Raw genomic sequence first — 23,449 nt, 5'->3', positions numbered from 1 at the left:
TTTTTTTTAATTGATAGAGTATCATTTAAGGAAGGTTGGTATTGAATTTGGCGATAATCGGTAAAGGGGTTCTTATTAAAAAAATTTTTGAATTTTTTTAGAAATGTCCGTGGTTGCTATAACTTTTGCAAATTTTGAAATTTGGGCTACTTCTAATTTTATTATATTCTTCAGTCTTTTCTACCCCTATTTCATATACCTATAATACTTTAAGATTAGGTTGATTATCGGTATATCTAATAATCGGTAAAAGGGTTTTTTTTAAATAAAATTTTGAATTTTTTGACGTTTGGTGAAGGAATTACCGATTTCTGCTTAAAAAGTGTATAAGATGTACATGTAATTTTACATAAAGTATCATTAAAATAAAGTTGTTTTGAATTTTGCGAGGGTTGGTGAAAGGGTTATCGATTTTTGCTTAAAAAATGTGTAAATTATTTGATGGATAGAATATTATTTAAGGAAGGTATTGAATTTGGCGAAGATCAGTGCAGGAGTTACCGATTTCTGCTCAAAAAGTTACATGTATTGAATTTGGCGATAATCGGTAAAAAGGTGTACATGTAATTTTATATAGAGTATTATTAAAGGAAGGTTGTTTTGAATTTTTCGAGGATCGGTGAGAGGGTTACCGATTTCTGCTTCTTCAAGCCCGGCCTGAGAAAGGAGGAGGGTTGGAGTGGGCAGTCTTAGTACCCACTCCGTAAAATTAATTATATAATTTTAATATTGTTTAAAAACATAAAAACATACAAACATAGCAATATTGTTACAAGTTTTCAGAAATATATAATGAAATAATTCAATCTTACATTTTTCACTAAATAAAAAATTAAATTATTTTTAAAAATATTTCCAATAAAAAGATTTTTTTTAAATTACAATAGAAAATAATCCTTTCATCGATCACTAAAATCAACATCAACTTTCTTTTAATAATACTCTCTTTAAAAAGAATACATATCCCACTATCTCAGAAATTGTAAAAGAGCAACCAAGGACATTTCTAACAAAATTCAATACCATCTATTCTTTATTAATACTTTATTTATTAAAATATATGCACCGAGTTCTAAAGTCCAATAGGATGACACCCAGGAGAAAATAAATAATTATTACGATATATGACCAATCGCGCGAAGCAAGTTGTGCTTTTGTTCGGTCGATTTAAACTATGATTTGAAAGTTTTAAAGAATTATAATTTTATTAAGAGTTTGTGTGAAACAATCAATAAAGCTTATCACAATAAAAAAAAGTGTGCAAGTAGAAACTTGCACATTGCTTCCTCATAGTTTTTAAGTGTGCAAGTAGAAACTTGCACATTGCTTCCTCATTGTTTTTAAGTGTGCAAGTAGAAACTTGCACATTGTTTCCTCATAGTTTTTAAGTGTGCAAGTAGAAATTTGTACATTGCTTTCTTATAGTTTTTAAGTGTGCAAGTAGAAACCTGCACATTGCTTCCTCATAATTTTTAAGTGTGCAAGTACCCGATAAAAACAGTACGTGAAATCCACGTTATTGCTACGTGGATCAGCATCGTGGAATCCACGTGGACATTCGAGTGGACAATCCGCTCAAGAACGGTACTGTAGTCCACGTGGATGAGATCATCGATTTGACGTGAAATCCACGAGCTTTCTCTCTAAATTTTTTGGAGTGGAATCTCACTTCAAAAGAGTGAGATTTCACTCCTAGGAATAATGAAAATACTGCCAGTCTCTCTAATTAGAGTGAAATTTCACTTTTCGAAAAAGTGAGTTATTCATTCTTTACTTGGAGTGATTCTTCAACTCTGAAAAGAGTGACATGTTTCACTGAATAATTATTCACCCGACATAAAAAAAATTATTTATTTCGAAATTTTATTACTAGTTTTTAACTAAATTTGTTTCTTAAGATGCAGTCTATGATTATAAATATTTTCTCGTATTTGAAAAACACACTTACCTTGGTGGGATTCGAACTCGGGACCTCGGGACCTCTGCATCGTGAGCCAGCTGCCTTACGTAGGAGACTACTTCTTAATTTGATGTAAGCGTTATATATAGTCTACATATGTCATAACCAGCGCAAATGTATAATTTTTCAAAAATCATCTTAAGAAACAAATTCAGTTTAAAAAGAGTAATAAAATTTTGAATTGGATATATGATATAATATTTCTTAATGTCGGGTGAATGTCAGAAACCAGTGCCGGCTCATTATGAAATTTCGTGTTCGTAAATATATTTATGAAAAAAGTATATTTATAAAGTTAAAACATTCTTATCAAATCCTTACAAGGGCCTCACTAAACAAAAATAAGGAAACCTTTCTTATGGCATTCCTATAATAAATAATGATCGGGACCTCATCCGGTTAGCGCATAAACACATTATAATAATACTTTCATTAATTATAATCTTTATATCACTTTGATTAATTATAATCTTTAATAGAAATTACGTGGATGCAGATTTATCCACAAACTATCCGCATGGATGCAACGTTTTTTTTTCATCACTACATCGAAGTCTTTTATCCTCGAAATGTCAATAAAAATTCCCTGTACATATTTCTTAATAGATATATCCACAGAGAATCTACGATGATATTTCGGAGATAATAGACTTCGATGTAGTGATGAGAAAAGAACGTTGCATCCATGTGGATAAATCCGCATCCACGTAGTCCACGTAAATTACATGGATTCGACGTGGATGTGACGTGACTGTTTTTATCGGGTAGAAACTTGCACATTGCTTTCTCATAATTTTTAAGTGTGCAAGTAGAAACCTGCACATTGCTTCCTCATAGTTTTTAAGTGTGCAAGTAGAAACCTTTGCTCACAAAGCTTCCTCTATGAGGAAGCCAAAACAAATAAATACTAATAATTATACATCGAATAAAATAAAAGCTTCCTCATAGACTACGTTTACACGGCACCGTTAATCGGGTTTTATAACATCGGTAGTTCTTAGGCCGGTCAATCACAGCTATTCCATTCTTCTGAAGAATGATTACGATTGGTCTTCCTGACAACTACCGATGTTATAAAACCCGATTAACGGTGTCATGTAAACGTAGTCATAGAGGAGCTTTGTGAGCAAAGGTTTCTACTTGCACACTTAAAAACTATGAGGAAGCAATGTGCAGGTTTCTACTTGCACACTTAAAAATTATGAGGAAGCAATGTGCAAGTTTCTACTTGCACACTTAAAAACTATAAGAAAGCAATGTACAAATTTCTACTTGCACACTTAAAAACTATGAGGAAGCAATGTGCAAGTTTCTACTTGCACACTTAAAAATTATGAGGAAGCAATGTGCAAGTTTCTACTTGCACACTTAAAAATTATGAGGAAGCAATGTGCAAGTTTCTACTTGCACACTTAAAAACTATAAGAAAGCAATGTACAAATTTCTACTTGCACACTTAAAAACTATGAGGAAACAATGTGCAAGTTTCTACTTGCACACTTAAAAACTATAAGAAAGCAATGTACAAATTTCTACTTGCACACTTAAAAACTATGAGGAAGCAATGTGCAAGTTTCTACTTGCACACTTAAAAATTATGAGGAAGCAATGTGCAAGTTTCTACTTGCACACTTAAAAACTATGAGGAAGCAATGTGCAGGTTTCTACTTGCACACTTAAAAATTATGAGGAAGCAATGTGCAAGTTTCTACTTGCACACTTAAAAACTATAAGAAAGCAATGTACAAATTTCTACTTGCACACTTAAAAACTATGAGGAAGCAATGTGCAAGTTTCTACTTGCACACTTAAAAACTATAAGAAAGCAATGTACAAATTTCTACTTGCACACTTAAAAACTATGAGGAAGCAATGTGCAAGTTTCTACTTGCACACTTAAAAATTATGAGGAAGCAATGTGCAAGTTTCTACTTGCACACTTAAAAATTATGAGGAAGCAATGTGCAAGTTTCTACTTGCACACTTAAAAACTATAAGAAAGCAATGTACAAATTTCTACTTGCACACTTAAAAACTATGAGGAAACAATGTGCAAGTTTCTACTTGCACACTTAAAAACTATGAGGAAGCAATGTGCAAGTTTTTACTTGCACACTTAAAAACTATGAGGAAGCAATGTGCAAGTTTTTACTTGTTTATTATTATTTTTTAGAAAATTAGAAATTATTTTTATTCAATTATTTATTTTTGAAAAATTAGTTATAATTCTCGATTTAGTATTAAATTTTCTAAGAATTAAAAAATAATGTTAAACATTAATAATTTTTGTAGAAATAATCTTTTTTTGAAATTATTTACAAATTGTTAGGTAAATAAAAATAAGTTAAAAAAATTTTATTTTTTGGCACTTAATATATTGTATTTTGGCTTATTAATGATTGCTTTGACATTTAAAAAATAAATAATAAAAATTTTTTTTGCCGATCACTGGTCACGAAGATGCGGAAAAAGCCCGAAAAGGTTACTAAATTAATATAATTAATATAATAATAAATAATTTCGATATTTTCATAAATCTGAAAACTGATTCTTTTTTATATATTTAGAATAGGTGCTTCTATCGTCGTGTCACGACGTGTCTAAGATAGGTTAAGATAGGTTATATTTCTTTCTTATACATAACAACAGTCGCAGTACTGCGGATATCGTTCCGTTATTGCAGCGTTATATGCGGTAAAAGCAACAGAAGTAATTACGGAACAATCTTGCAGCTGTGCTCAATGACTCCGTTTACACGGCACCGTTAATCGGGTTTTATAACATCGGTAGTTGTCAGGAAGACCAATCGTAATCATTCTTCAGAAGAATGGAATAGCTGTGATTGACCGGCCTAAGAACTACCGATGTTATAAAACCCGATTAACGGTGCCGTGTAAACGCAGTCAATGACGTCACATCGTCAATACTTACAGTGAATACAGAAACGCAGCCTTAGGGCCTGAGCAGAATAGCTGACTTATAATTTTAAGACAGTGTTTTATGCTTTAAATCTTTGTTTTTAGCAACGCACAATACTGTCTTATGTCTCAAGTCTTACAATGTTGACACTTTGTACACTCGTTTAAGACTTGAGACACAAGACAGTATTGTGCGTTGCTAAAAACAAAGATTTAAAGCATAAAACACTGTCTTGAAATTATAAGTCAGCTATTCTGCTCAGACACTTAGGGCCTGAGCAGAATAACTGACTTATAATTTTAAGACAGTGTTTTATGCTTTAAATCTTTGTTTTTAGCAACGCATAATACTGTCTTGTGTCTCAAGTCTTACAATGTTGACACTTTGTACACTCGTTTAAGACTTGAGACACAAGACAGTATATTGTGCGTTGCTAAAAACAAAGATTTAAAGCATAAAACACTGTCTTGAAATTATAAGTCAGCTATTCTGCTCTGATACTAAAAACAAAGATTTAAAGCATAAAACACTGTCTTGAAATTATAAGTCAGCTATTCATCGTATTTAAGACAGTCTTAAGGGCCATCTACAATGAGTCGGAGTCGCAAGAGTCGTAAGAAATTGACCAATTACAGTTCATTATTCTTCGACCGCAAGGAGAATAATAGACTGTGATTGGTCAATTTCTTACGACTCTTACGACTGCGACTCATTGTAGATGGCCCTTTAAATGGTCTTAAATATAAGATCCGACTATGAATACCGACCTATGCCGCACGGCGTTGCCGCGTCTATGGAGTCTAATGCTGGTTCTACAATGGGAGTCGCAAAGTCGTGAGTCGCAAGAATTGACCAATCACAGTCGATTATTCTCCTCAAATTCGATTGTGATTGGTCAATTCTTGTGACTCACGACTTTGCGACTCGCATTGTAGACCTAGCATAAAGCCTTGTGTACACGATACTAGAAATCGGTCCGAGTTTCGGTTTAAGCCAATGAAACTGCTGCTTTTCTGTAAGAGCTGCAAGTTGATTGGCTTAAACCGAAACTCGGACCGATTTTTAGTATCGTGTACACAAGGCTTGCCTGCCGCATTGTAGACCCAGCATTAGCAGGAGCTTTCCAGCAAGCGACGCAAGTCGACACAAACATAGTTCTATCTTTCTTTTTTGGCAATGAGTAACAAAGATAAAACGATACTTGTGTCGACTTGTGTCGCTTGCTGGAAAGCTGCCAGCATAATGGCTTCTACACTCAGGACGCGGAAACGCTTACCGCGCGGCAAGAAGCGACGCGGTAGCCAATCAACGTGCTGCTTTTCCGTAAGAACCAATAGTTTATTGGCTACCGCGTTGCTTCTTGCCGCGCGGCAAGCGTTTCCGTGTCATGTGTGCACGAGCCATATGTACCATAAGTACATACATACACTTGTCGTACTAGTGCAGAAGTTCAGCCACAGAGAACAAACCTCTCTCTTGTCAGTGATTAGATATAAATAGTTACATGGTTGATACATTTGCACTTAGATTTTAATGAAAATAATTATTTCTTTTTGGATTATAAGAAAATTTTGAAAAATTATTACTTGGCACTGTGAAAAATATAATTAATCTTTAGTGTTGTTTTTAGGTTAGATTAGATTATGAAATTTGTTGTGTTTATCTGAAATTTCGACAATATATTTATTTGATTCTATTTTATAATCTTTAAAAAATACTATTTATTTAAAAAATAAAAATTTTTTTTAACTCTTTCTCTCTTTTTCTCGCAAAAATAGTAATTAAATATTGAAAGAAAGTGGTTTACTAAAAAAGTTACAAAATCTGTTACAGAATCAGTTACAGAATATAGGAATGTAAGAAAAATAACACACGAATACTTATTAATATTTTATATCTTTGCTTCACATTGTAAGCAGAAAATAATAGATAATAAATATCGTTTTGCATAAGAAATGCATAGGAAATTTCAAATCCATGTAAATTCGTGTAATTGATCATTTAATCAATTAATTTTAATCTAACCTAACTTAACTTAAAAAGCGTTTGGTCATTTTTGGCCTCCCAACAGTCCCAACCGACTTTAATAATCTTTATATCACACAAAGTGTTTAGGAATTTTATTGCCCTGATTGGCAATATACAACAATAAGTCTAAAAGGCTTCCGCACAATGAAAAATATAAGGAACAAGGAACAGATGTTAGCGATTAGGACCAAAGAATCAAGAATAAAGTTGGATGCACGATGAAAAATACAGGGAACAACACAGGCAATAGATTTTTAACCTATCGGAAGCCGTGTATTAATGCTACACCAGCACGGGGATTCTCTAACTCCTTAACGACAGTTTCGGTATCGGTGCGCAGATATTATATATGGTAAAAAAGCTTTATTCCTGATTTCTTATTTCTAGTTGCTAATATCTGTTCCTTGTTTCTTATATTTTTTATTGTGTGGGGGCCTTTATGGTCCTGAGGCTGTTTTTATACTGACAAGAAATACTCCAAAATCAACTCAATTTTTGCTTTTACTAAAGTGTAAACAAAATACTTGGTTGAAATACAGTGGCGGAATTGTATCTGCATCGGCTCCTTAGTTGCAAGATTATACAACTAAAGGAGGGTACAGAGAGAAGTCCAACATATCGGCATACCTATAAGATTTCAAATTTTCTATCAGGTCGAATAAGTTCAATATAATAACATTTTACCTATTTCAATTAAATTTGAAGCTATTTTATGAAGTCTGCTAATGTTAATGTTGTTGTTAATGTTACCAGACTTCCCATTTCAATATTGCCCGTCGTCACTACAAGAATGTGACATCCAGTAGCGGAATGAGATTTACAAAAACGTATTAACATCTTACTTTAGTGCCCATATGAAGTCAACTAGTAAATGAATACAAGAAAACAATCAAAAGAGGATTAGAATGAAAAAATATGCGATAATTATAAAAAAATATTTTTTCAAAGATAGAGAAGTTTAATGAGCAATTGGATAATTTGTTCAAATAATAATGTTTCTCTAAGGAGTTTGGAAGCACAGTAAGAGTAACATATGTTCTTAATATTGAAGAAAAAAAGAAAAAAGACATTGTGAAGCGCACAACTTTAACTGCGATATCTCGACTCAAGGATTTGAGATTAAAATAAGTTTCATATAATTGAGCTCTTTTGACATAAGCTTTTAATTGATTCCTGTTTTATTAAAATCCGTCAAAAGGGGTCAAAAATATTTTTTTGACCAAACTCTTTCTTAAGTTAATTAAGTTTTAACTTTTAATAATTAATTATTCTTTTTATAGTGCCAATAAATAAACGATTATAACTTATTAAACTCTGTTTTCTGATAAAAATAAATAAAATACAGGTACTTTTTATTGAATTCTAAAAAGTGGCATCAAAAGTAGATAATTATAAAAATTGTATTGTTGCAAATGTTCCTTATAATAACGTTCATATTAATAAAGATTATATATTAAGTGTACATAGACATATTTTATATATAAATAAAACTTTTTAATTTTATGTGATAATGAGTTTACATCAGTGTCTTATTAATACCCATATAAGAAATCATGCATACGTCTTATCAAGGCGCTATGTAAAAGGTTTAAATCGTCCCACAGCAGGAATAATTGGTTCGAATATATATAATATAATAAGCTATATATAAATATTTAAAGCAACCATTATGTGTTCTAAGAATATATATAAATATGTATTCATAAATTTCTAGTTATTGGAGATGAAATATTAAAAGCTCAAGTAAAAGATACAAATTCACATTACATATGTAATTTATTATATAAATGTGGTATTAAAGTAAAAAAGGTAAGCAGGGGGGTATATAATATGGTAATTATATACTTGATATTTCATACATCTTAATATACAGAATTTATTCTTATTTATTCTTATAGTAATAATAAGTAATCTGCTTCATAGATTTCTGTTATAAGCGACGATGTTGAAGAAATCTCAAAAGAAATTAAAGATGCCTCCAACAAATACACTTATGTTATAACATCTGGTGGAATTGGGCCAACACATGATGATGTTACATATAAAGGTAAATATTGTGTATTATATAAAATATAATCAATAATTGTATAGTTTCTTAATATGTTTTAATCCATAGGTCTTGCCAAAGCTTTTAATGATAAGCTACATTATCATCCTAAATTAGTAGATATAATAAAAAATCATTTTATGATCAATGATGCTTTATCCCCTGTTTATAAGATAGCTCAAATTCCTGAGAAAGCATCTCTCAAATTTGGTTTAAATACAAACATAAACAAACCAAATAGTTTTCCATATATTACATTAGAAAACATATATGTATTTCCTGGTTCACCTGTATTTCTTGAGAAATCCTTTCAAAATTTGTATGAGGTAAATATCTTTATGATAAACTATTTTAATTAATTGTTTTAACTAAACTGTATTGTATATACTTACTTTATTTCAGGAATTGCTTTCTACAAACAAGAGATTTGTAAAAGAAGAGGTATTTATTGATGCTAGAGAAGATTTATTTGCAAATGCTTTATCAACTGTAGTAAAAGAATTTCCCAATGTTTCTTTTGGTTCTTATCCAGTGAACAATTGCAGGTAATGCAGAGTTAGAAATTATACTGTAAATAATAACCACTTGTTTTATTTTTAAATATTTTCGTAAATATACTGATTAATATTAAGTATTACTATAAAAAATGTAGTGTATATCTTTCATAAATTTAAATCTGCATATTTTAAAAATATTTTTAATAAGCCATTTTTTTGACTTAGAAATAAACTTAGAAATAAACACAAAGTATATGTGCAGGTATTTTAAAGCATTTGTAACCATAGAAAGTGAAAACGAAAATGATACTAAAAGAGCGAAACAAAGATTTTACGAACTAAATCCTGCAGATATTTTCGTAAATTTTGACCGAACGCCGCATATAGATTGTATTACCAAGTATAATAATTTTCTTCAAAATTGCTCACATCGACCGATTTATGAGCAATCTCTTGAAAAGCTTAGGTAAAAAGGATAATACATTTTATGGATATTATATTAATATTATCATATTAAATATTAATTTTCATTACATTTAGACAATTTTATCAGAATCCTGAACGTGTTTTAATATATTTCGATGGTAGTATGGAAGCAAGCGTTGTTATTCATCTCGCTCATATATGTAAAACTCAATTACATTCTGATAAAAAATTGCAAGTGGTTTACTTCAAAAAGGAGATGCCGGTTGACATGGAAGAATTCGTCAAGGAAATGGTTGACAAGTAATACAGAATAATCTGTTTCTCTTAAAATTACAGTCTAAAAAATATAATCTAATTCATTGACATACATATTGACATATATTTGACATATAAATCAGTATTATGTAACAGATGTTTTGTTATATTTGGAGTAAATAAAAATTAAATTATATATTTTTTAGATATAATTTAATAATGTATACCGTGGAAACTGCAGTTGATAATGAGATAAATAAGATCGTTCAATCGCACTTACGGCCGACATTACTAATTGGAAAGGTTGAAGAGAGTGGTGAAAGTAAAATTAACTCTAATTATAACAGCATGGATAATGTGAATCAATTACAAATCGATAATCCTTTGCACAACTGGACGAAAAAAGACGTATGGACTTTTGCTTCATCGCTGTATCTACCATGTAAATTGACAGCTTAAAGAAGAATGGTAAGAAGTAATTGTAATAAAGAATGATAATTTTAAAAACTGTAATTGCAACAGGCGTATTATATGATCTGTTTTTACATTATTTTGCGTGTTATATTTTACAGCATGAATGTTGTGCGTAATGAAGAAAAATTGTAATAATATCTAATATAACAGTAAACATATGGGGCAGAACTTGTAATATATTATAGCATACACGAGATAGAAAGATTGATTGTGTCGATTGTGTGCACTAATGTCATCGCTGAGTTACAATGTGATTCTAACTCCAAATTTCAAAAATCGAAAAATATTTTCAGATATTGTTTAATATTTCTAAGGACAATCGCGACGCGCACCCACAAAAACAACTTTGTATTATCTGTGTGCAGTTTTCAATATGTCCGCTCAACCATATTCGAGCAATGAAACTGGAATGTATGTACATCATGGAAGAGAAAGGTATCGGAATAAGGATGGGAGAACTGTGAGGCGAGACCGAGGTATCTTTTGAGAGTGGGGGCGAACTACAAGCTCGTATTACACATTTTTCAGCTGAAGAAAGCCGACTGGCTGGAGAGAGAGAACATCCACGTTGTCTTCTTTTATTCCTTCACCATCCCTGTTCCATTCTTTTGAAATTTCATTCCGAGTTAAAGTATTCCCACTTTTATCCGTTGAAACTTTAAATTGAGAGCGAGTCGCAGTGTCGACGTGTCTTACTGTTCCGTGCTATATTGCAAGTTGTTCATCCGGGCCTTTATTAAAGCTTAGACCTTTATCAAACCTATCCTACATATAAGCCTATATTCTAACATTTAAGTCTTTACATGCAACGAAAGTAAAAAGATCAATAATTTTTAACGCGTTATAAGCAAGAAGATACGTGTCGATATGCATGCTAGCTCGCACATACGCATGGACATTGTTGTATACATTGAAAAAGATGAGGAAAGAGAGGCCGATACTAGAGATGGAAACGAAACGAAACGAACGTATATTTCCAGAACAAATATTTACGCGAAAGATGTATAAAAAGAGCGAAAATGTGTTTTCTGTTTGATTTGCGACTGTATTTTTCTTTCCGATCCAACGGTCCTCTCCTCTTCCTCCCTCGTCCAGTGCTGCCTTCACTCAGGCAACTACCCAACCTGGCCCAGCCACTCACTATGTACATTTAAAAAAGACATAATTCTGACCCAGGATTTTTCTTTTGGGGGGTGTTGGGGGGCTCAAGAAAAGCTTAATCTCAAGTTTTCGACCTCTGTTTCCCGTGTGCTTTTTTTACGGGAGTAAAAAATGTGAAAAAATGGTTTTTCCGCGATAACTCAGTTTCTAATAAAGTTACAAGGTCGAATCAGAGCTCATTTTAAAGCTTTTTTTACGCTCTACAAATTATGTCGTATGACGTTTTTACGTATGATCGATTGTTTTCGAGACATCGAACGAGAAAGGGAAATAAAAAAGTATGATATTTAGTTTTTTTCTTTTTACTCATTATTGTCGTCCGAAATTGCAAAAATGCTTCAAATAAAACTTGTAGAGCGTAAAAAAACCTACAATTTTTATTTGTTATTCATTTCATTTCGTTGAAAATTACGCCTTGTAGAGCGCTTCAAAGTGGAGAGTCGTCGCCATCGCGTCAGCGGCGCGTTGTTTACGTCGATACGCGGCACCGAACGCTTTCGCTAAGATTTTCGACTTTATTGACGCAAAAAAGTAACATAATAGGTGTTTTTTATAGGATTTTTCCCGCTCTACAAGTTACGATCAGTGATATTTTGGCGTACGATCGATAGTTTTCGAGATATCGAACGAGAAAAGGAAAAATTGAGCATTTTTGTTCGTTTTTTTTTCTATTTTATCGTTTTTCGCACACGAATCTGTATAAACGCTTCAAATAAAACTTGCAAAGCAATAAAAATCGTAAAATGTTTTTATTTATTACTTTCATTTCGTTGAAAATTCCATATCGCACTACGCAAAGTTGCAAATAAATCTTGCAAAGCCTGAAATTATTGTAGCTATTTTGAAACCGTCAAGTTTTCTTAAGGGAATCAAACACGTATTTGCCATTGCAGATAGTTGTTTTGACACGAAAATTGTTCATTACTTAATAAATAACAAGTTATTCGTATCTTGAACGTTTTGGTCGTGGCTGATTGTCGCCATCGTCTTCTTGAAGTTGAACCTCGTTCGGGTGTTGCTCGTCGTCTTCGTCGTCGTTGAAATAGTCATCCATCTCACTTGCCATAATTTCTGCCGGAGTTATCGAATTCAGGCATGTTTGTCCGGAACAGTGATAGCAAATCATCGAACATTTAATGCCTGCTTTTCGGCAACCAGACGAGCCACTGCAGTTTCCCTTGCATTTACATGAAATTAACTGCAGTAGCTCAGCAGGCGCAGGTGGGGCTTGACTATTTCAACGACGACGAAGACGACGAGCAACACCCGAATGAGGTTCAACTTCAAGAAGACGATGGCGACAATCAGCCACGACCAAAACGTTCAAGATACGAATAACTTGTTATTTATTAAGTAATAAACAATTTTCGTTTCAAAACAACTATCTGCAATGGCAAATACGTGTTTGATTCCCTTAAGAAAACTTGACGGTTTCAAAATAGCTACAATAATTTCAGGCTTTGCAAGATTTATTTGCAACTTTGCGTAGTGCGATATGGAATTTTCAACGAAATGAAAGTAATAAATAAGAACATTTTACGATTTTTATTGCTTTGCAAGTTTTATTTAAAGCGCTTATACAGATTCGTGTGCGAAAAACGATAAAATAGAAAAAAAACGAACAAAAATGCTCAATTTTTCCTTTTCTCGTTCGATATCTCGAAAACTATCGATCGTACGCCAAAATATCACTGAACGTAACTTGTAGAGCGGGAAAAATCCTATAAAAAACACCTATTATGTTACTTTTTTGCGTCAATGAAGTCGAAAATCTTAGCGAAAGCGTTCGGTGCCGCGTATCGACGTAACAAACGCGCCGCTGACGCGATGGCGACGACTCTCCACTTTGAGGCGCTCTACAAGACGTAATTTTCAACAAAATGAAATGAATAACAAATAAAAATTGTAGGTTTTTTTACGCTCTACAAGTTTCATTTGGAGCATTTTTGCAATTTCGGACGACAATAATGAGTAAAAAGAAAAAAACTAAATATTATACTTTTTTATTTCCCTTTCTCGTTCGATGTCTCGAAAACAATCGATCATACGTAAAAATGTCATACGATATAATTTGTAGAGCGTAAAAAAAGCTTTAAAATGAGCTCCGATTCGACCTTGTAACTTTATTAGAAACCGAGTTATCGCGGAAAAACCATTTTTTCACATTTTTTACTCCCGTAAAAAAAGCACACGGGAAACAGAGGTCGAAAACTTGAGATTAAGCTTTTCTTGAGCCCCCCAACACCCCTCAAAAGAAAAATCCTGGGTCAGAATTATGTCTTTTATAATCCGTTTTTTTGTACATAGTGACTGGACTCAGGCAACTACCCAACCTGGCCCAACCACTCACTTATTCTCGACTAGCTCTCCCCTCTTCCGCGCACTTCTTCAGTTCTTCTCGCAGATTCTTCGCGCCCGCGCCCGTGGGCGGACAGAGGGTTGAAAGAGAGAGACAATCCTGCGGACATAAATTATAGATATACATGTTTCACAAGTCTTGAACGAGTTTCAAATGAGATATATTTGGAATCGATGCTTTTTTACCTGCCAAAAAATACGGCGTTATTTTCATTTTCTGCCACAATTCGTCATTCTCGTCTCAATTTTCGCTTCAATCTATTTTGGTTTTCTACTTATTCAGATCAGAATGCTCCTATGTTTCTTGTTACTTTTGCACCTAATTGTGAGAGCGAGGTCTAATCTTGGATTTTGTCGCGATCCTCCTCGCGCTTTTCGCAGTACGATATTTATTATTATACATTAATTTCTCATCTATCTCATAGATCAGCAAAAATAAACATTTAAACTAATAGCTATTTCCAATATCTCGACAATACGCGAATTAAATATCTTAGTGTTATTTACGATACTTACAATATTCCAAAGGTGAAGATTTTTCTTAGAATATCAACGATGCTGAACAATTGATCCTAGTGAATAAGCTTTACACACGATATAGAGAACGTAGGTACCGACTTGAAAAGTTTAGATTTCATAAATTCCGTGATATGCCCGTATTGACTATCTATCAAAAGTTTATCTGATTGTACGTTTCGTAATATAGCATTATATGTCATGATGAAAAATGTGGGACATCCTATTGTTATACAATGAAAAATTACCAGAAGAAAAGAAATCACGAATTCTTTTCTTAGATTTCATATTATATATATATATATATATATATATATATATATATATATATCGCAGACATCACGCCATACATCAAACCAATTAAATAGATAACAACTTACGATATCAAGCCAATTACATTAATAATTAATTTTCCCCAAAAATTTACACTAAAGTAATAGGTAATAATTGATATGTATTATTTATAAGCCATTTTTAGATAATTCAGTAGGTACAATAATGACCTGTTTTCAGATAAGTTCTGGATGTAAGGTTATCTCTTCCCCCCCCCCCTCTCTCTCTCTCTCTCTCTCTCTCTCTCTCTCTCTCTCTCCCCTCCCCAATTGCAATTAAAAGTTACATAGTTTGCAAAATTATATAAAAATCAGCAACAATAATAGGATGAAACTAAAATAAAAAATATTTCACAAAATATAAGATATACATTAATCGCAGTTTATAAAATATACATTAATCAGTTCTAAGTCCTAATCTGAACTTCTACTATTTACATTCACTCTTTATCTGAATCGATCATCTATTTTCTTAAATTTTACAGTTTAAAACTGTTAAAGTTTAAAACAGTATCAAAAGACACGGTAGTGTCTCGCGCCAAGTATACGCGCAGCGAGATTGTTAATGCATATATGACATTGTATAATATATTATATCTTTTTTCCACAATTTAAAATCGCTGACTTTAAATAATATATGTTATGTCCAAAAATTCCGAGATAATGATCTATCATGATAAGAGATTGATGAATGAAAATCACAATTAAATATGATTAATTTTATTATATCGAAGAATTATGGAGCACTAGTTGATAAAGTTTAAGTGACTTTTGTTTAACAGCTTGTTGAAGACATTACAACATGCAAACGAAATTTGTACGGACACAAAGATTTTCGTTGGCATGATTAATAAAGAGTGATTGAACGCGAGGGTTGTAGCGGTCCGAGTCAAGTCGGAGGGTTGGTAAGCTGTCGCGTGCCACGCTGTTATCGATTTCTTTCTGCCGCTCTCATTTCCTTTTTCTATCTATCTTTCTACCGACCTATCTTCCTTTTCCACTTAAGCACATGTTATTGCTGCTCGTCTCTGCGTAATCCAATCATTTTCTTTGCACGCAATACTTCATAACTTTTCAGTCACTAATTATTAATAATTCTATTCAATAATGTGATTATTGTTGGAATATATAAAAAGTAATAGTTTGTAAATTTTTTGTAGAAATATATATGTCTATAAAAAAATTGCTTAACATATTGTTTTATATGTGCGTGTATATATAGCTATGTATAAATATATATGTGCGCGCGCGTGATTATCAATATCATTTAGCAAAAACTTGAAATATTTTTATTTAAACGTTTTTATTCTCCCTAACTTTACCCAACTTAATATATATATTTTATAATAAATATAAATTTATATAAATATCTTAAATATAATTTATTAAATATTTTAAACACATTCTTTTTTGGATTCTGTGAAACATATTTGAATAATATTTTGATATATATAAAAGATATTAAGATAAATTGGTCAATACTGATTTTTGTCTTATTTTTATTACCGCCTTTGTGTGTGTGTGCGTGTGTGTGTGTGTGTGTGTGCGTGTGTGCGTGTGTGCGCGCGCGCGCTTGTGTGTGTGTGTGTCACATTTGAAAACTAGCAGTGGAATAACATTATTTATTGCAAAGTTATATTAAGAACTACATATTATACTTAAAGCTCCTGTTCACTCACTGTAGCCATCTTGAAAATTAACGACGTGAGAACCGAGAAAATATATTATAAAAATTCTTGCAACGTATATTAAAATAAAAATGTTTTTCGATAAATAGCATTTGTAATCAATAGAATAGACTTGTAAAATAAATCGGAAATTCCTCTTTTGCTTGGGTAATCAACGAATAATCCACATATGTCGAATTGAGTTGTGCCTAGTCAAGAACAAAAACAAGCTTTGAGGGCCGAATTGAAATATAAATATTTGTTTTTACATATTAAATTACAACAAAATGGAAGTCTTTGGTATATGCTAACACACTATGACATTTATTTTAAATATAAAAACACTGCAACGAAACAAACACTAAAACGAAAAATGACGCTGTATGTTGCAAAAAATAGTTTAGCTTTTTAACGTTATTTTTCGTGCCTAGTTTACAATTTTGCCAAGTGTGACACTGACGTGTCAACGCAGACTTGGCAATCGAGCCAGCATCAGAAGCCTTAATTTAGATATTAAAATTTAGATATTAAAAGACGATCGATTCTTGTGATTACACGATATTTCATGCCAATGCTTGTCATTAAATCGTTCAATCAAGATTGATCATCTCAAAATTTATATTTATATGTAAATTTAATTTAATCCATTTATCGAGAAGTATAAAAATATGAAAAGTGACTTCATTGTCCAAACACAAGCAGTAAAGATACCGGAACGTTCATTCGGAAATGGAAGAAAGACACGACAACGTTGGAAAAAAGGCGAGAGAGAAAGACATTGAGGAGAACAAAAGATCCAGGTCAGGGGTGGTGGTCGTTGCGAGCGGCGACGCGGGCGGTGAGGCAGCGAGGCGAGACGAAGCGAGACGAGCGAGGTACGACGGTGGCGACGACGGTCGCGTGCTGGTCGCGTGCCGGAGGCGGAGCCAAGCTCCACCGCTCCGCGTGCCACCCCCAACTCTACAACCTGCGATCCTTTGCCCCGCCACTACACCCTCTGGTGCGCTCCCTCGTCGGTTATTGATTCCCCCGGGTAGCTACCCCCTATGGGGTGCTAAAGTGGAATGAGTAGGACGCGGTGGCTAGAGATGAAGTGGCACACTCCGAGAGAGTACGGAAACAACGGGACGTCTTGAAATTGCAACAACTAGTCGTGGTGACTACTTTTTTAAGTATCTTTTCTTCATATTTTTCTTACTTTCCCCACCTTCTCTTAATTTTTTATTTTATGATAAAGAGACAAATATTTTTTTGCATACAGTAAAGAGAAAATGATACTAAATCTTAATTTTTTACAGTTTTGAATTAAGTTAAGTTGTTAGATTGTTGAGTTTTTGTTACTTTCATTTATCTGTAAGAAATTTACTTGTTCGTGTCTTATATTGCATATTATAAAAAAAGTTTCTTCATCTGCAAACATGATTGACGATTTTATAGCATTAAACGCGAAATTCTAAGATTCAGAATTAACGATAGAAAGAAGACAGTTGAGTAAACGTATTACTTAAATGTATGATATTGTTGTGCAATTTTGAAATGACCTAGATTTTTCCAATCCTCTTCTGGATCAGGGCCAATAACGATAAAGTTATATATATAACTACAAACAATATAAGGAAATGGAGAAAAAAGGAATAGCACATGGTAGACCTTTAAATACTTTTTAAGCAGTGGAGCAGGTTTTGATTATAATTAAACAATATTTAAATTTATGAATATTTCAATAAAATCTAAGGAAAAATATATTTTAATGTATATATTTTAATATATGTTAATGTCCACTATTATCTGGATATTTTCAATACAGAATGTTTGATCTCTTGATTAATTAATTTCTTTCTTTGCTTGGTTTATTTCCGAATAAATAAATATATGTTAAAAAAAAGTAAAGAAAATGGGAAAAATGCTTTGAAAGAGATGAAAGAATAGCAATAAAGTAAAATACGCTCAAAGAGAATCGTGCGTTGATGGACGGGTGGAGATAGAATGAAGTTGCGAAAAGGGGTGAGCATGAGAAGAAGGTCCTTGACGCGGCGGAGACTGTGGCGGGCGGTTAGGAAAAATACCGCAACAAGCGAAAAGAGAATATCAAAAGAAAGAGAGGGATGAGAATGAAAAAACGAGAAAGCGATAAGTAAAAGAATGGGGACAGACACAAAGATATGTATTTACAGATAGGAGAAAATAATAAGATAGAGTAAGTAGGTAGATTAGTTATGATAAGAGTGAGATGGAAAAGAAGATGAATTGATAAAGGATTTATTTGTTAAAGGTGATTAAAGTGAATAGAGAAGTGCAATAGCTATACGAATGATGGAAAACTGTTGTCTGTAGCTTTACAACTCTTAGAAAACGCGCACAAACTTTTATAATTATTAATCTTTCCGTTTCATATCCGTTACAACCGTCCAACTGTTATATGCCTTTTCAAAATAATTATTCACACAATCCGCACGAAACAAGGCGATTATTCCGATGGATGAAGACAACATGTCTGATTTCGGATTTGTCAAATATTTGTCATCGAATCTGTCTCTTTGTTAGACTAATTTTATTAGCAGAATGCATTGACTCACATTAAATTGATTAAGAATCTTAACAATTAGTGGCAAAAATTATTGAATAATCGATGAACACACGAATAATTCACATGATTATAATATATTAATCTAATAATAATAATAATAATAAATAATAATAATAATAATAATAATACAGAATAGCAATTCGATAAAGTATCATGATTTTGGCACAGATAATTTAATCAAACTCAATCGGAGCTTTGCGTGCGCATAAATGAAAAAAGCCACCTAATCGCTCTAACAGATCGGAAAATGATAATAAGAGGCACGCAAATTGCAAACTAACCATGATTAATGGAGACAATGATCACAAAACTCAAATTATTAATTTATTATTATTATACATAATACAAATTATACATAATGCAAATTTATCACATAACATCATCCTAAAAATAATAATTTTGCAAATTTGGAGATATTGAATTAAATATAATTATTAATATAATTTATTTACATAGAGCAATTTTATACAATCGGTAATAACTTCTGAAACAAATCATTTTAATTTCTAAAGATATATATAATTTATTAACGATTTTGATTTATTTATTTATTTTATTATATTGTATCATTGTGCCTTGTCAATTTGCACGTTTGAAATACTGCCTAGCTGCCTCCCCCTCTTGATTAAAATTTAATAAATAAATTATATAATAATGCGCTATTTATGCGCTCTTCAAATCTGTAAGAAAAAATTTTTGCGCTTGTTTCGTTTAACCAAAAAAAATTTTTTTTAATGAGGGCTAACTAAGTAGGCTATCAGTGAGCCCCCCTACATGTTAATCATAAGCAAATCTGAAAAACAAATACACATGATTTATACGCTAATTATGCGGTCTCACTTCAGAGTAATTTTAATTTTTGCGTCGCATCCCTTAAGGGACTTCCTTCTTGGTGCAAATTGTAATATTTCCTTATAACTCGTTAAAAATACCAAAATTTGATTACCCAACTATGCACAATACTTACGCGAATTATATGCGCTATTAGGTACTTTCCATTTACATCAAAACTCAGATAATTCTCACTTGTGACGTCGTTCTATCCTTTTTGGCAATTAATGAATAATAAAGACAGAATGACATCACAAGTGAGAATTATCTGAGTTTTGATGTAAATGGAAAGCAACTATTATTTTAAGATAATAACGATTTTTGTGTCGCAACTCTTAGAGGACTTCTCTCTTGGTGCAAATGGTAATATTCTCTTATAACTCATTACAAATACCAAAATTCGATTACCCAATTATGCACAATACGTATGCGAATTATGCGCTATTATTTTAAGATGATTATGATTTTTGCGCCACAACCCTTAGAGGACTCCTCTCTTGATGCAAATGGTAATATCTTCTTATAACTCGTTAAAAATACCAAAATTCGGAAGTTCTCTAAGAATTGTAACGCAAAAATCGTAATTATCTTAAAATAATAACGCATAATTTGCGTAAGTATTGTGCATAGTTGGGTAGTCGAACTTTGATATTTTTAATGAGTTAAAGAGAATATTACCATTTGCATCAAGAAGGAAATCCCTTAAGAGATGCGGCGCAAAAATTGAAATTATTCTGATGTGGAGAGTACATAATTAGCGCATAATTAGTGCATAAATCCTGTGTATTTGTTTTTCAGATTTGCTTATGATTAACATGTAGGGGGGCTCACTAATAGCCTATTCAGCCCCCCATTTAAAAAAATTTTTTTGGCTAAACGAAACGAGCGCAAAAATGTTTTCTTATTTAAAGAACGCATAAATAGCGCATTATTACTATAATTTATTCATTAAATTTTAATCAAGTGGGGGGAAGAACCAGCTATAGTGGAGAGCCAAAACGTGTTTGAAATGGTCAAAAGTTCTAAGGCTGACTGATTGTGAGACATTAAAGTTATGGTTTAGAACTTTAGAATTTAGATGTTATGTAATATAATTTCTTTAAATATGTAGCACAATCTTTTTCAATTTTCGAATGTAATGAGAGAATTGTGTCAATATGAATAACTGGTAAATATTTAACCATATTCTTCTATTCTATAATTTTTTTTAAAGTTCATAAAAATAAAATAAGGTAAACAATTGATTATAATTTAGAAACATTGCATTTAAGTTTATTCTTACAAATGCGAATTTATGTGTAAAAAATAATTCGAAAATAATTGCCATTTTCTAATAACCATGTAATCCTCTATCTCTCTCAGCTCCATTCTCTCTTTCCCTTTCCACCTTTGTCTATCTCTTTTTCTCCCTCTTTCCTCCCCCCCTCTCTCTCTCTCGTTCTTTCTCTCTCGCTCTCGCTCCCCCTCTTTTATCTTGCTCTCCCCTTTTCTCCCTCCCTTCTCTTTGCATATAGTCGCGTGTGTGTATATTTTAAATTGTCTGGAGAGGGAATTTATATCTTTCATTTTATTTTCCATATCCTCTATCTCCTCAACCTCCTATTGCACAGCAGATGTACTACTCTGCTCACTGGTTGATAAAAAATGTGCTATAAAATCAAAGGAATTAAAAGTTTGGAATGTGCGTATTTGGAACGAGTACTGGAATGATACAATAATCGATTTGCTTTGGTATGATACGTTTAAGAATTGTCATAAACTTATATATTAATAAAATAAGCTTCTGTTAATAAACATCTGTAAATTATTTTCTTTCAAAATAATACCAATAATCAATGAATTGCACTGTGTAATAAATAATGACTTTTTTCAAACACAAGAATGAGGGTAATCGTTTCCTGATAGTTTTTACGCGTCGAATACGATCCTGTTTACCAAATTTACTCTATTACGTCATAATTTAGAAAAATTTGTGGTTCAATTTGCAAAAAAAGGGCTATTTGAGTGTATTTTATCATATTATAACTACGATATGTGCAGACATGTTAAAGAAGTTTTATTATAATCAAAATTAAGCATATGTTGTTAAGATTTTCAGTCTTTAAAACGAACTTGTGTCGATTATAACCAAAAGATATTCATGATTAATAAATTTATTAATTGCCAATTTCTCAAAATTGTCACGTGATAGAGCAATTTGATAAACGAGATCGTTTTCAGCGTTCAAAAAGAACTCCAGAAGACAATTATCTTTGTTCTTACGCATCTTTTTGTTGACAGTATTATCAATATGTTAGTGGAGTTATTAAAAAGTTTTGCTACACGAAGTTCATTCGTAATTCTATTATTCCATCGTCGCTACCTTTCTTTCATTTTATCTAAAATACTTTTTCTATTATCATTTTATCATATATTTACCTATCATCTATCCTTCAATGCCGAATCATGTATCGCGGACCATGTACCCACTGTCGCATACGGCATACGCATATAACGTATGGCGTATGGCGTATCATGTATCATCGAAAAGAGAACACAGTCCGTTACGAGATAGGAACGACTTCGCTAGCAACGCGCACGACGTTGCTAAATGCAATTTATAGGAAACTTTTACGAAATAGCGCCATAAAGGGAAGTGGGTCAGAGCTTCTTCCGACTGTAAAGATACACTAGCTGATGCAATAGTGTTTCGCGATATAAGAAGACCACAATACAACTGTAATTTAACGAAGATGATCATTATCGTTGTACATCGAGAATATTGCGAATGTATTAACATCATTGTATTGGAAATTCTCAAATTTGGCATTTTATCGAAATCGGCATATATTAAATTTATGTGAGTGTATTAAATATTAACATGGTATAAAGATACAAAAAAAAGAATAGTAATTGTGTGATTCAAATAGAGGTAATATTGAAGAAAAGTTGCCGAGGGGTATTGATTTATGAAATTTTCTTTACTTATTCATGCTATTATACATTTCCCGAAGCTTCTATTTGTACAAACTTTCGTGTATTGAAAAGCTTTTGAATCCGGAAAGTTTGCAAACTACGTATCATGCTCAACGCTCTCCATCTCGTTCGACACGCTTATTCCGCTTCTCTGGCTTCTTTCTCATCTCCATCTGAGTTTCTTTTTATATGATAGTACAATTTATTCTACTTCTCTTAACTATCTTTGTCAGCTCTATTCACGGATCGATAATGACGAAAAGAAATAATAAATGCAAACGAGATTGCGGATACTAAGTATTTGTGTAAAATGTGCAAAAAGTTTCTATAAGAAAGTGCAATTTATTCAATTAATATAGAAACAAATATTCATCCTTTGTTTTTAATAATGTCTTAATTCTTCGTTAAAAATTAAAAACTTTTTGTTTTAAAAAAA

The 23,449-nt window shown here is 32.2% G+C and overlaps 1 protein-coding gene and 1 long non-coding RNA gene across 13 annotated transcripts; one reads left to right on the top strand and one right to left on the bottom strand.

Annotated features, from left to right (window-relative positions):
• The first annotated feature begins 6,313 nt into the window (after positions 1–6,313).
• Positions 6,314–11,642, top strand: LOC139782008 (FAD synthase). Of its 12 annotated transcripts, none has more exons than XR_011720757.1 (11): positions 6,314–7,927; positions 8,423–8,523; positions 8,622–8,716; positions 8,831–8,954; positions 9,024–9,280; positions 9,357–9,499; positions 9,714–9,917; positions 9,992–10,177; positions 10,339–10,600; positions 10,972–11,041; positions 11,135–11,642. XR_011720757.1 is itself a non-coding variant. In XM_071720910.1 (11 exons), the coding sequence occupies exons 2-10, from the start codon at positions 7,869–7,871 to the stop codon at positions 10,589–10,591; spliced, it is 1,422 nt and encodes a 473-aa protein (XP_071577011.1). In that variant the 5' UTR covers positions 6,314–6,735; positions 6,988–7,868; the 3' UTR covers positions 10,592–10,600; positions 10,900–11,642. The 12 variants fall into 12 exon arrangements, 10 of the variants coding, with proteins under 10 accessions (XP_071577011.1, XP_071577017.1, XP_071577016.1 ...); XR_011720756.1 differs by having other exon boundaries at positions 10,900–11,041; XM_071720910.1 differs by having other exon boundaries at positions 6,314–6,735; positions 6,988–7,927; positions 10,900–11,642.
• Positions 11,556–14,220, bottom strand: LOC139782009 (uncharacterized). The gene is made up of 2 exons (XR_011720758.1): positions 14,101–14,220; positions 11,556–11,730 (listed from the first exon to the last, which is right to left on the bottom strand). It is a non-coding gene; the product is annotated as an uncharacterized lncRNA (long non-coding RNA).
• Between the last annotated feature and the right edge of the window lie 9,229 nt (positions 14,221–23,449).

This window comes from Temnothorax nylanderi, unplaced genomic scaffold (assembly GCF_030848795.1).
Source record: "Temnothorax nylanderi isolate EJ_2023f unplaced genomic scaffold, tnyl_v1.0 TNYL_tig0381_pilon, whole genome shotgun sequence".
NCBI classification, from domain to species: Eukaryota; Metazoa; Arthropoda; class Insecta; order Hymenoptera; family Formicidae; genus Temnothorax; species Temnothorax nylanderi.
Note: the sequence above shows the minus strand (reverse complement) of the source record. Positions and strands in the feature narration are given on the sequence as shown.